Below are 13,093 nucleotides of genomic sequence, written 5' to 3'. Positions count from 1 at the left end.
TTGTCTTAACAACCTTAGGTGAAGCAAGTGATAATTTATTAAGTTATTTGGGGCTAATTATTAAAATAAGGACTAATTTTTCCAGTGTTTCTTATGGTACTAAGCCAGACACTCTGTGGTTTATTTGTAGTATGCTGAGTTGAAATCAAGTGCATGTGTTACTGTTGGTTCCATGCTGAGAACTTTGTCTGAAATCGTTTGTATAAAGAGTATAGATGACTATTAGGAAAAAGTATTTGATAATATGAGTATTACTTTTCTTTCCATTTTTATCTTATATACCTTAAAATAGTACATTTTGCTCAACCAAGTAGAAGTTATCAGATTCAGAGATACAGATTTGAGGAAAAAAAATTGGTACTTATTTGCAGTATAATATTTACTGATACTTTTCTTTCTTTTTAAATCTTTTTTTGGAGACAGAGTCTTGCTCTGTCACCCACGCTGGAGTAGGGTGGTGCAATCATAGCTCACTCTAACCTTGAACTCCTATCCTAAGCTCAAGGGATCCTACTGCCTTGGCCTCTGGAGTAGCTAAGACTGCTGGCACGTGCCACCACACCCGGCTAATTTTTTTTTCTTATTTTTATAGCGGTGGGGTCTTGCTGTATTTCCCAGGCTGTTCTTGAACTCCTGGCCTCAAATGATCCTCCTGCTTTGGCCTCCCAAAGTGCTGGGATTATAGGCATGAGACCACTGTGCCTGGTCCATAGGTGATTTTTTTTTTTTTTTTTTTTGAGACAGAGTTTTGCTCTGTCATCCAGGCTGGAGTGCAGTGGCACGATCATGGCTTACTGTAGTCTCAACCTCTTGGGCTCAAGTGATTCTCCCACCTCAGCCTTCTGAGTAGCTGAAACTACAGGTGTGCACCACCATGCTCAGCTAATTTTTGTATTTTTTGTAGAGGAGGTTTCGCTATGTTGCCCAGGCTGGTCTTGAATTCCTGGACTCAAGCGGATCCACCTGCCTTGGCCTCCCAAAGTGCTGTGATTACAGGTGTGAGCCACTGCGCCCAGCCTACAGATGATTTTTAATGAGTATTTTGCATTAGTTTAGATTTCAAGTGATTTATTTTAAACATTAGAATAAGTAATTGTCATTGATAATGTCACACTGTAGAATCATGTGTCATATTATTTATCTATTGGCATTTCGTACTCCTCTCTACTTACAGTACTAAAATCATTATGCATAGTATGCCATGTTAGCTTAGAGATTTAGACATTATAATGAAGGCTGAAATAAAAACCTGTAAGTTGCATTTTCCTAAATGGGATTAATTGGGTAGTTTTTATAATTATGTACTTCCTGAAGATGATTGTTTATTAAGCTAGTAAGTGGATTAATATAGTTTTTTTCTGGGATCCTTTTGTGTTCTTTTCTAGTGCATATTACGCTAGTTACTTGTTCCTATTTTATTGTTCTTTAGAGAATGCAACTGGATATCATCCTGACAAGTTTGCAGGATCATACCCACGTAGCCTCCCTACTTGGCTATAGTTCACCCTCTGATGCTGCTGACCTATCTTCTGTGTGTACTGGCTACGGAAATCTGTCAGATCAACCTTATGGCACTCAGAGCTGCCATCCAGATACCCACCTGGCTGAAATTTTGATGAAGACCCTCTTAAGAAATTTAGGATTTTATACGGTAAGTTGTTCTTTCATTGTAGTAAAAAAAGAATAAAGGGGTAGGGATCTCTTTAGTCAAGGTATTTTGACATTTAAACACCTATGATAGAAATCAAACTCTAGACCCCTCTCCCCCAAGGGGAAAAACATGTCAGGGTTTCTGAAATATTGTGGGGACCAAATAACATGTGATTGAGGATTTCAAAGGGATTTATTTTAGAATTTTACCAGATTTTTCTGATATTGTAGAATAATAAACAGAATAAAATAGGAACATTTTTAGAGAGAAGAATAATGAGCAAGGGATTAACCTTGCCAGTTATAATCTTATAATGAAACAATGTACTTGGTACTGAATGAGAATAGGTTGGTCAGTAGGATAGAGGACAGTGGACCCTATAGCTTTCCCTGTATTAGTATGCCATTAATTCTAAATCTCTAGTGTTTCTTAAATTCATCTTTTTTTCCGGCCATTTCTTTGAGTTCTAAGCCAGATCATTATGATTCACTGCTAATAATGTTATAGCTATTGTCACTGTTGCTGGTTTCTTCTCAGCATCTTACTGCTGGAATAACTTTGTATTAAATAACTTCTTTATATTAAAGATTACAACTTCTTTGTATTAAATTAAAACCCCTTCAGGCCAGGCGCGGTGTCTTATGCCTGTAATCTCAGCACATTGGGAGGCCGAGTTGGGTGGATCACCTGAGGTCAGGAGTTTGAGACCAGCCTGGCCAATATGGTGAAACCCCATCTCTACTAAAAATGCAAAAATTAGCCAGGCGTGGTGGCTGGCATCTATAGTCCCAGCTACTCAGGAGGCCGAGGTGGGAGAGTTGCTTGAACCAGGGAGCAGAGGCTGAAGTGAGCTGAGGTTGCACCACTGCACTCCAGCCTGGGTGACAGAGCGAGACCCCATCTCAAAACACCACCACCACCACCACCACCAGCACTCTTCAGACCCTTTATCATCGGCTCACACACCATTCTTATCTGAAATCATCCTTTTCCAGAATTGTACATTGTACACGTATTTCCTGTTGTTTTTCTCTACCGATCTGTGATGTAAGACTTGACTATTCTAGGAAACCTTGCCCAAATAACCCCATCTAGCCAGAGATGCGTATAGCTACACATCTCTGTACTCTTCAGCACTTACAGGATCAGAGTGTACTGTGCAACTTAACTTTGAATTGTTTGTGTATCAATTCATATTGTTTCCTGTGGCTCTTCAGGGCCTGGTCTACATACTCTTTTTCTTCCAATACAAGTGTTAGTGCTCTATCCCACCCACGTTGAAAGGCTGATCACTAAGTCAGAGTGAACATTCTTCCTACAAAATTCTTTTCTTTCAGATTTAAGAATGTAAATTTAATCTGATGTTAAGGAGTAATGGCTGCAAATGGATAAGAACAATATTGTGTATATAGCCATTTGTTAATGATCGAAAATTTTTCCCAAAGTTATAAGGAATGTTAAAACAAAGTTGTAAGGAATATTAGGGCTAAGGCAGATTTATATATTATATGGAAATGGAAATAAAATACTAACTGCTTTTGGGTAGAAATAATAAATTATTGTCTCTTTCTGATGTGATTTAAACCAAATTTGTTCTAAGATTTTAAAATAATGGTCCTAATTAACAATTTAGAGCAAGGGCCCTACAGTGTTCCCATATTCTGTCTTGTATATTGTACACATAAACCAAATTTTCTGCCTAAAGATATTCAGCACATGATTATTTACAGGAAAAAAAGTTGGAAATAACAGAAATATCTAAAAATAGAGGAGTGGTTAAGTAATTTATATGGTACATGTGTTCAATGGAATATTTTATTATATTTTATATACACATGGTTTATGAAAATGTGTAAAACATTTATGATTCCATTGGAAAAGAGAAGACCAAAAATAGAATATGCAGAACAATATTATGAAAAATATTTTAAAAGGACAAAGGAAAGAAATACACCAAAAAATATTATAGTAGCAGTCATTTTCTTTGAATAGTTGTTTAAATGGTGCTTTTAACTTTTTAAAATAGAGTTTTGATATTTTCTAAATATACAAAGCATCTCTTTTTAAAAAATATTTTTAACTTGAAGTAATTTAAAACTCACAGAAGAGTTACAGGAATCATTCAAAGAATTCCCCTGTGCTCTTCAGCCAAATTTGTTCTCTCTCTCTAAATCATTTGAGAGTAAATTGCAGATGGCTGGCTGCCCCTAAGTATTTAAGCATATATTAAGTATGTATTTTTAAAAAACCAGGACATTTTCTTATGTAACAAGAGAATAATTATTGAATTCACAAAATTTAACATTGATACAGAACTGTTATTTAATATATAGTCTACATTTACATTTCTACAGTTGCCCCAATAATGTCCTTTATAGCAGTTTCTGACCCCAGCCCTTCCTCTTCATGATCTGGTCCAGAATCACACATTGTATTTAGTTGTCATATCTCTTTTTTAATTTTAATTTTATTAGAGACAGGCTTTCTGTTGCCCAGGCTGGAGTGCAGTGGCACCATCGTAGCTCACTACAGCTTCGAACTCCTGGGCTCAAGTGGTCCTCCCACCTCAGCCTCCCAAGTAGCTGGGACTAGAGGTGTGCACCACCATGCTCAGCTAATTAAAAAAAAATTTTTTTTCAGAGATGAAGTCTTGCTGTGTTGCCCATGCTGGTCTTGAACTCCTGGCCTCAGGCAGTCTTTCCACCTCGGCCTCCCAAAGTGTTGGGACTATAGGTGTGAGCTACCGCACCCAGCTGCTCTTTTTTTTTTAATGGAAAAAACAAATAGAAGTAGCTTGATGAATTTTACCATCTAATAGCTAGTATCATAAGGGTTATAGCAAATACTTAAAAATTGGTAATGGGAGAAAGGATATAATGCTTTTTTTTTTTTTTTTTTGAGACATAGTTTCACTCTTGTCGCCCAGGCTGGAGTGCAATGGCGTGATCTTGGCTCACTGCAACCTCTGCCTCCTGGGGTTCAAGCAATTCTCCTGCCTCAGCCTCCCCGGTAGCTGGGATTACTGGTGCCCACCACCACGCCTAGCTAATTTTTGTATTTTTTAGTAGAGACCAGGGTTTCACCATGTTGGCCAGGCTGGTCTCAACCTCCTGTCTTCAGGTGATCTACCTGCCTCGGACTCCCAAAGTGCTGGGATTACAGGTGTGAGTCACCGCACCCAGCCCATATAATGCTGCTTAAATCAGATTTATGGTAGGTTGTTACTTTCAGTTTCAAGCACTTCAAATATAAACTTCCTTTGTGTGTCATTTTAGGATCAAGCATTTGGAGAGCTAGAAAAGAATAGTGATAAATTTCTACTTGGAACATCATCATCAGAAAACAGTCAGCCTGCTCATCTTCATGAACTGCTATGTTCACTACAGAAACAGCTGCTGGCATTTTGCCATATCAATAACATTAGTGAGGTATGCGATTATTTGTCTTTTATGGTGATCTATCAGGGACCTTGAAACTCAGATATTTGGATAGGCCATGATATTTTTGCACCTTGAATCTTTCAAAGTAGTAATTTAGGAACTTTTTTTCTTCTTAGAACTCAAGCAGTGTGGCATTGCTTCATAAACATCTTCAGCTTTTGTTGCCTCATGCCACAGATATTTATTCACGTTCTGCAAATTTGCTCAAAGAAAGTCCTTGGAATGGCAGTGTTGGAGAAAAATTAAGAGGTGAGTTTGGTATTTCATTTCAAATTTAATCAGTCGTTAAGAAGCAAGAACACTTGCCTTTCAAAGTCTTAAGAGAGCCAGAAGCTTCTGACTGGAATAGGAATGGTCTTGAATTTCCTTCTGTTGAAGATTCCTTTAGTCTTGGTTTGGGGGTAGTGTTAGCAGTGATTGATCTTAGAAAGAGTCTACTTGGCATGACAGAGGCCTAATTTAAAGGCACTGGATGATATAAACTCAAAAATATTAATTTTAAATGGCAGAAAGTGAGATTTTTTTAATCTGCTCTTTTTTTTTTTTTTTTAAACCTGCTCTTTCTTTACCTTTCTCTTCATCATTTACCATTTTTTCACTTTCCTTCTTGAAATTCTTTCTTTGGGCTTCTGTGTAGTCACAGTCCTTTTTTCTCTCCTCTTCCTCTGACTCTTCTTTTTCAGTGGGTTCCTATAGGCTCCTCTTCCTTGGACATGCCCTCTAATGTTGAGGATCCTCCGAATTTTGCCTTCTATCCTCTTTCCTCCCCCAATGGTCTTATCTAGTCTCAGTGTCTTTAACAACCATGTACATATTAATGACTCCTATATTTTCATCTAGCTGAGAACACCTTTCCTGAGTCCTAGAGCGTTTCTTTAATTGCCTACTGGGTGTCTTTTCTTGGTTATCCAAAAGACAACCAAAATTTAATGTTTATCTAAAACCAGCTGCCCCTGAAGTTCCCCCACTAAAAAAAGAAAGAAGGGAACACTGTGAAACTGAAACCATTCCTCATTAGATACCTCCATTTGGCTGTTCCACAGCAACTAAAATATTTTCAAACTGAGCTCATTTCTGAATGGTCTTCTCTGCCCTGATATACAATGAAATATTGAAACAAAATTGATTTAAAACCAATATGGATTATAAAAACACATGATTTAAGGTGATCTTGATTTTTAAAAAAGCAAATTTTGTTTAAAAAATATGAAAGCATTCCCTCACTAGCAGGTAAGCACCAAGGGGACAGGAAGTTTTGACCACTTTCTTCAAGGCTGTATCCCTTTCACCTAGAACTGTGCCTGGTATGTCAATAAATATTTCTTGAGTAAATAAATATTTCTTGAGTGAATTATAAAATGAAGATAAATTAATGAATGAGAAATTCATAATGAATTTTAAGGAAAACAGTTTTAATCCTTTGAATTTGTTGGTATGGAGGATACATATGCTTTCCTATAAAGTGTTTGTTGGTGGTACTTTCTGAAAGTGGATAAACACTGATACTGCATCAGCTACCAGGTAGGTGTTCAACAGAGAGTTATTGAATGAGTCTACTCTAGTTCCAAGCTAAAATAATATTTATTAGGTTCCTTTTTTTAAAGTTCATTTGAAACAATTGTCCCATGTTTAATTTCTTGCCCTTCATAGATGTGATATACGTCTCAGCTGCTGGCAGTATGCTCTGCCAGATTGTTAACTCCCTGCTGTTACTCCCTGTGTCAGTGGCTCGGCCTTTATTGAGTTACCTCCTCGACTTGTTGCCACCTCTTGATTGCCTTAATAGACTCCTGCCAGCTGCTGATCTTTTAGAAGACCAGGAGTTACAGTGGCCTCTTCATGGTAAGTAAAGACAATAAAAGAGCAAATAATGCCTTTGAGAAAAGTTGTTCCTCTTGCACACATCACTGTGTTTTTCCATTGGAGTCTATCTATCCTAAGGCTATCAAAGGAATTTCATCACTGAAATCTTAAAAACTTTTCAAATTTAAGTAAGTCCTCTTATTTTATTGGAAAGAATCCTGGGCTGGAGCATAAAAGGAAAAGCATTGGGGTGGGAAAGATGACCTTGAGGGCCTATCTTATTTTAACATTATACAGTTCAGTGATCAAGTGTCACTTAGTCCAAGTGTCAAATTTACAACCATATCAGGATGTTGATTAGGGTTTATATGGAGTTGTTCCAAATTTATTCTTTCCTTTTTTCTTTTTTTGAGATGGAGTCTCGCTCTGTTGCCCAGGCTGGAATGCAGTGGCGCAATCTTACCTCATTGCAACCTCTGCCTCCCGGGTTCAAGCGATTCTCCTGGCTCAGCTTCCTGAGTAGCTGGGATTACAGGCATGCACCACCACGTCCAGCTAATTTTTGTATTTTTAGTAGAGACGGGGTTTCACCATGTTGGCCAGGCTGTTCTTGAACTCCTGACCTTGTGATCCGCCCACCTCAGCCTCCCAAAATGCTGGGATTACAGACGGGAGCCACCGCCTCTGGCCAGTTTATTCTTTTCTAAAGCATCTCAGAACTTGCTAAGATTCAGTCTATCAGGTGAGTAAGGTGTCATTTTATTTTTTCATCTATGTTTATGACTGATATTTTTCTATAATTTTATTTTTTCATGCTATCCTTTTCTAGTTTTTACTACCAAAATTATACTAATCTCATAGCATCAACGCGGAACTTTCTTTTATTCCTGTTCACTGAAATAATTTGTGTAAGATACGAGTTATTTCTTCCTGAGGTTTTAGAAGAATTTATCTGTGAAACTATCTGGCCCTGGTGTTTTGTTTGTAGACAGACTCCGGCAATTCTCATTCTTTAGTGATTAGTATTCCCTTCCATCTTATGTTTCTTCTCAAGTCCATTTTGGAAATATATATATTTCCAGGAATGTTATTTTGTTGGTTTTCAAATTTATTGGCATAAAGTTATTTATAATATTCATGGTTTTAAAAAATCTCTAGTATATCTATGGTTATGTTCTCTTTATTCCTGTTTTTTGAATTTGTGCCATCTTTTTTTCTTGAGTAATTTTATTAATCATTTATCCATTTTCCTTTTAGATAACTTATCCATTATTTCAAATAACTGCTTTTTGGATTTTTCAATCTCTATTTTTATTTCATTGGTATGTGTTCCTTATAGCTGTCATTTCGTGAAGTCAAGAACTTTTAAAAACAAATGTACAGTAAGAAAGCATGGATCTGGGCCCGGCATGATGGCTCATGCCTATAATCCCAGCACTTTGGGAGGCTGAGGCCGCCGGATCACCTGAGGTCAGGAGTTCAAGACCAGCCTGGCCAACATGGTGAAACCCCATCTCTACTAAAAATACAAAAATTAGCCAGGCACCGTGGTGCACACCTATACTCCCAGCTACTTGGGATGCTGAGACAGGAGAATTGCTTGAACCTGGGAGGCAGAGGTTTCAGTGACCCAAGATCATGCCACTGCACTCCAGCCTGGGTGACAGAACGAGACTCTGTCTGCTCCCCTCCACCCCCGCCCCCCAGAAAAAAAGAAAGCATGGGTCTGGATCTTAGTATTAAGACAATTCTGAATTCAGGCCTTAAAAAGCATTAAACAATCTTGAATGTCATTTTAATGGATAAATTTGTGTGTTGATTTTGGAGGAATAAACTCAGAATACTCCCTAAAGATAGTGAATTTTGGTCTGGATAATGAAAAGTAGGAATATAATTGATTGGAATAATGTTGTCATATGTTGTTTTAATGTTTATCTTAAAATTAGTAACTTTTCCAAGGAAAATTTTATTTGATAGCATAACTTCTCTGGATATTATTTTAAATCAGTCTGGTAAAGAGAAAAAATAAAGTATTATAATTTGTGTTTTCATCATAAAATATTTTGCATCAGTATCTTATTGCAGTACGGTAGGAGACTATGAGAAATATTTTGAATCTTTAAAGTGCCAGATAAAGACACAATAACTAATGATTTTGTCTTTAGGAGGGCCAGAACTAATTGATCCTGCTGGTCTGCCATTACCTCAGCCAGCTCAGTCCTGGGTATGGCTTGTGGATCTAGAAAGAACAATTGCTCTCCTTATTGGGCGGTGTCTTGGTGGCATGCTTCAGGGCTCCCCTGTGTCTCCAGAGGAACAGGACACTGCATATTGGATGAAAACGCCACTGTTCAGTGACGGTGTAGAAATGGACACTCCTCAATTGGGTAATGTGCTTCTCTGCAGCATTTAAAATACCTGCCTGTTTGTACCTCAGTTGGAGATTTCTCTATTCTGATTTGCTAAATAGAGAACTGACAGGCACCAATTGCAACATTAGCAGTGTAGGGAATCTGGGGCTATGACTTGGAGCCCTAAGAAAAATGGTTAAATCCTGCAGCACAATATGGTGAAAAGAGCCCCCAGAGGAAATAGAAATTGTAGGTCTGGTCCTACTCTGTCATATTTATCACTCATTTTGAGCAAGTCATCTAACTCAATGCTTCATCACTTATCTTCCGAGGCTTGGAGGTTATGAAACTGCTTCCCAGAATGTAAAGCACTGTAAGAGTACTTAACCATGACTTATCAGTGCAGCACCCCTCAGATGTGAGTGGCAGCCTCTTTTCCTCCCAGCCTGTCTTGCTTTAATGCTGACAGTATATTATGTCCCAATTTTTTCTTCGCCACTTAAAGTGCCTTTAGGATTTCCCTTCTGCATCATCTTCCATTTGTATATATTGCTGGCAGGCTAGTTCCTAGACTGAACATGAAGACTTATCCGGTACCCCAGATAATCCAGTTGTTTTATCTAGAATTGGTCCTTTAATCTCTCTAGGCTTCTAATTTTGATTCTATAAAATAGTGATTTGAATTAGACAGGCTACGTGATATTATTAGATCTAAAATTTATTATTTCTCTGATAAGACAAAGAGACTCAACATGTCCCTGAAGGAAAGTCTAAGAGAGACTGAGAGGAAAGAAGGAGAGCTTAAAAGAAAAGAAAAAACAAAACAAAATGAGAAAGATTATACTTTGGGATTTGGAGGGTTGGAGAGTGGGAGTGAGGGAAGCAGTTGAGGATTTTCCTCCATTTCCAAATATGAGTGTACATTTATCATTTCATTTATGAACCGGAAAGTAATTTTGGCCATGGCTGGTGAATGTTGGACTGGTGTTTATGAAACATTTTGTTAAAGAAAGTAAAATCATGGTTTTTCAAGGGGTCTTTAACATGATAAAGATAATTCCACTGCTGTCAGTGTTTAATCTTGTGACAGTCCTAAAGGACCTCCTGAGAACAAAAGTATCTCTATCTCTACCCTCTTCATATTTCTGTTATATTTACTCAATTAAACTGGCCTTTAATATGAAGAAAGTCAATTTCTGTTTAATGTTATTTTTCACTTTTTAAGTTATAAAATCATGAAACTATTAAAATTTTATTTTGTTTACTTGTATGTATTAGAAAAAGGTATTAGCCTTTGTAAAATTATAAAAATACAATAATTCAGTTATACTATGGGTTGAATTGATTTTTGATACTAGCCCAAGAACCTCATCATCACTTAGAACATGGTTTTGTTTGTTTTTTAAATGTGAAATGAATTCTGAATGTCAAATGTCACACTGAAAAGTTAGGAACCACCTGTACAAATATAAATATCAATTGAGAAATTGTTCATGGTATCTTTTACATGGATCATTTTTAACTGATTATTTTTACTTAAGTCTATTAAAAAAAGGTCTAGTCGCTTTTTCAATGGTTCCTTGTTTCTCAAAGAGGATATCATTCCATTTTGAACGAGTTGGTTTTTTGTTATACAAGACCGTTGCACGTGTAGGACATTTAGTTTCTCTAGCCTCTGCCTGCCAAAACGCCAGAGTTGTAGGGTATGGCTCAGAGGTAAAGCATTTGACTGCAAAATGCCAGAGTTTTTTTTGGAATGTCACAATTGGTGGAGTGTCACATCCTTTTGGAGAATGTAAAAGAGTTGATACTACCTCCAACTGAAAAACATTAAAGGACTTTCCCTTGGTAGCATCTACTTAAAATGGTTTGAAGTTTATCATTTCATAATCGTTAAATAAATGTGGTAAGATTTTATCTGTAGCACCAAAATTTATGATGTTAAAATTGGTAACGTGAGTATTTTTTTTAGATAAATGTATGAGTTGCCTGTTAGAAGTAGCACTTTCTGGAAATGAAGAACAGAAGCCTTTTGATTATAAATTGCGGCCTGAAATTGCTGTCTATGTAGACTTGGCATTGGGTTGTTCTAAAGAGCCTGCCCGAAGCCTTTGGATCAGCATGCAGGACTATGCTGTTAGTAAAGGTAAGATGAAGAAGATAAAGGGAGTAAATTTGTAGTTAGCTCATAATGCTCGCAAATATATATGCAATATATGTAAGTGAAAATCATAGGGATCACCCTTTTTTTTTTAATAGAAAAAGGTATTTTATTAACATTTTTAAACAATTTGTTTTTCCCTTTGTGGAAAATAGTGTAACTATTTTTTATATACATGTATTCCACTTAAACCTACTGTGTGAAAATTGAGATTTATATAATACATTTATAGGTAATCATTTTACTAAAGTATAGTAGTCTCCCTATATCCGCGGGTGATGTGTTCCAAGACTCCCAGTAGATTGCCTGAAACCACAGGTAGTACCGTACCCTATATACATTACGGTTTTTCCTGTGTGTACATACTTGCCCATGGTAAAGTTTAATTTATAAATTAGGCATAGTAAGACATTAACAACAACAATAATAAAATAGAACAATTACAATAATATGCTAACTGAATCACTACTCTTGCATTTTGGGGCCAGTATTAAGTAAAATAAGGGTTACTTGAACACAAGCACTGTGATACCGCAGCAGTAGATCATATAACCAAGAGGGTTACTAAGTGACTTTGTGAGATTTCATCATACTACTCAGAAGGGCATGCAATTTAAAAGTTATGAATTGTTTATTTCTGGAATTTTCCGTTTAATATTTTTGGACCACAGTTGATCGCAAGTAACTGAAACCATGAGAAGCAAGATCATGGATAAGGGAGACTGTTATATTCCGTGCTATGTAAATGAATCTATTTTAAGAGTCTGTTTAACGATTATCTTCCCTTTGCAAGCCCTGGTTTAATGACTGAAAGGATGTGTACTTAGAAGTCTAAGCTATAGGTGTGGTCAGTATTCATCTATAAAACATTTTGCCTACTCTAGAGTGCTGGTGAAGATTCCAGTTTCAGATAAGATATACTATTAAGTACCATGGTAAAGTACTATGCAAGTTTGTGGTGGTATTTCAGTTTCTAATATTATTTGAGAAAATTAATTTTATAGGCTGGGCACAGTGGCTCACGCCTGTAATCTCAGCACTTTGGGAGGCTGAGGTGGGAGGTATCACTTGAGGCCAGGAGTTTGAGACCAGCCTGGCCAACATGGCGAAACCCTGTCTCTACTAAAAATGCAAAAAAAATTAGCTGGTCATGGTGGCGTGTGCCTGTAATCCCAGCTACTTGGGAGGCTAAAGGACAACAATCACTTGAACCCAGGAGGTGGAGGTTGCAGTGAGTCAAGATTGCACCACTGCATTCCAGCCTGAGTGACAGAGTGAGACTCTGCCTCAAAAAACAAGCAACAACAACAAAGAAAATTAATTTTATGTACATATTTTCAAAGACTGTACCTGATTTCTTTTTAGCTCCTTTGTTTTTTTAACAATCATCGGGATTGTTCAGAATCGCCTATCTCTAGTTTTCTTTCTCTGTGTCATTCTCTTATCCTGTCATTAGTTTTGCCCATTTTTTTTGGATTTTCTTTCTTGTGTGATCAAAATGGCAAAAATAAATACATTTTTACTTTTTATTGGCCTTTATTTTTTATAAAGAAAATGAAATGAGATACATATTATTCAGATCTGCCAATAAGATGACACCTTTGAATGTTTAATCTCATCTGTTTTTTGTTTTTTGTTTTTTGAGACAGAGTCTCCTCTTATCGCCCAGGCTGGAGTGCAGTGGCGT

General features: G+C 36.9%; 1 protein-coding gene across 5 annotated transcripts in view; it reads left to right on the top strand.

Moving 5' to 3' along the window:
* The window catches only part of HERC1 (HECT and RLD domain containing E3 ubiquitin protein ligase family member 1), a 289,708-nt gene that overhangs the window by 163,923 nt on the left and 112,692 nt on the right, over positions 1-13,093 (top strand). For all 5 annotated transcript variants that reach the window (XM_055362535.2, XM_031002448.2, XM_055362534.2 and 2 more), the window contains 6 exons: positions 1,430-1,651; positions 4,927-5,079; positions 5,208-5,340; positions 6,742-6,933; positions 9,060-9,281; positions 11,218-11,391. In XM_055362535.2, the coding sequence (XP_055218510.1) occupies positions 1,430-1,651; positions 4,927-5,079; positions 5,208-5,340; positions 6,742-6,933; positions 9,060-9,281; positions 11,218-11,391 (1,096 nt within the window). The remainder of the gene's footprint in view (positions 1-1,429; positions 1,652-4,926; positions 5,080-5,207; positions 5,341-6,741; positions 6,934-9,059; positions 9,282-11,217; positions 11,392-13,093) is intronic.

This window comes from Gorilla gorilla, chromosome 16, assembly GCF_029281585.2.
Source record: "Gorilla gorilla gorilla isolate KB3781 chromosome 16, NHGRI_mGorGor1-v2.1_pri, whole genome shotgun sequence".
NCBI classification, from domain to species: domain Eukaryota; kingdom Metazoa; phylum Chordata; class Mammalia; order Primates; family Hominidae; genus Gorilla; species Gorilla gorilla.
The sequence above is the reverse complement of the archived record's forward strand: the minus strand, read 5'-3'. Positions and strand labels throughout refer to the sequence as shown.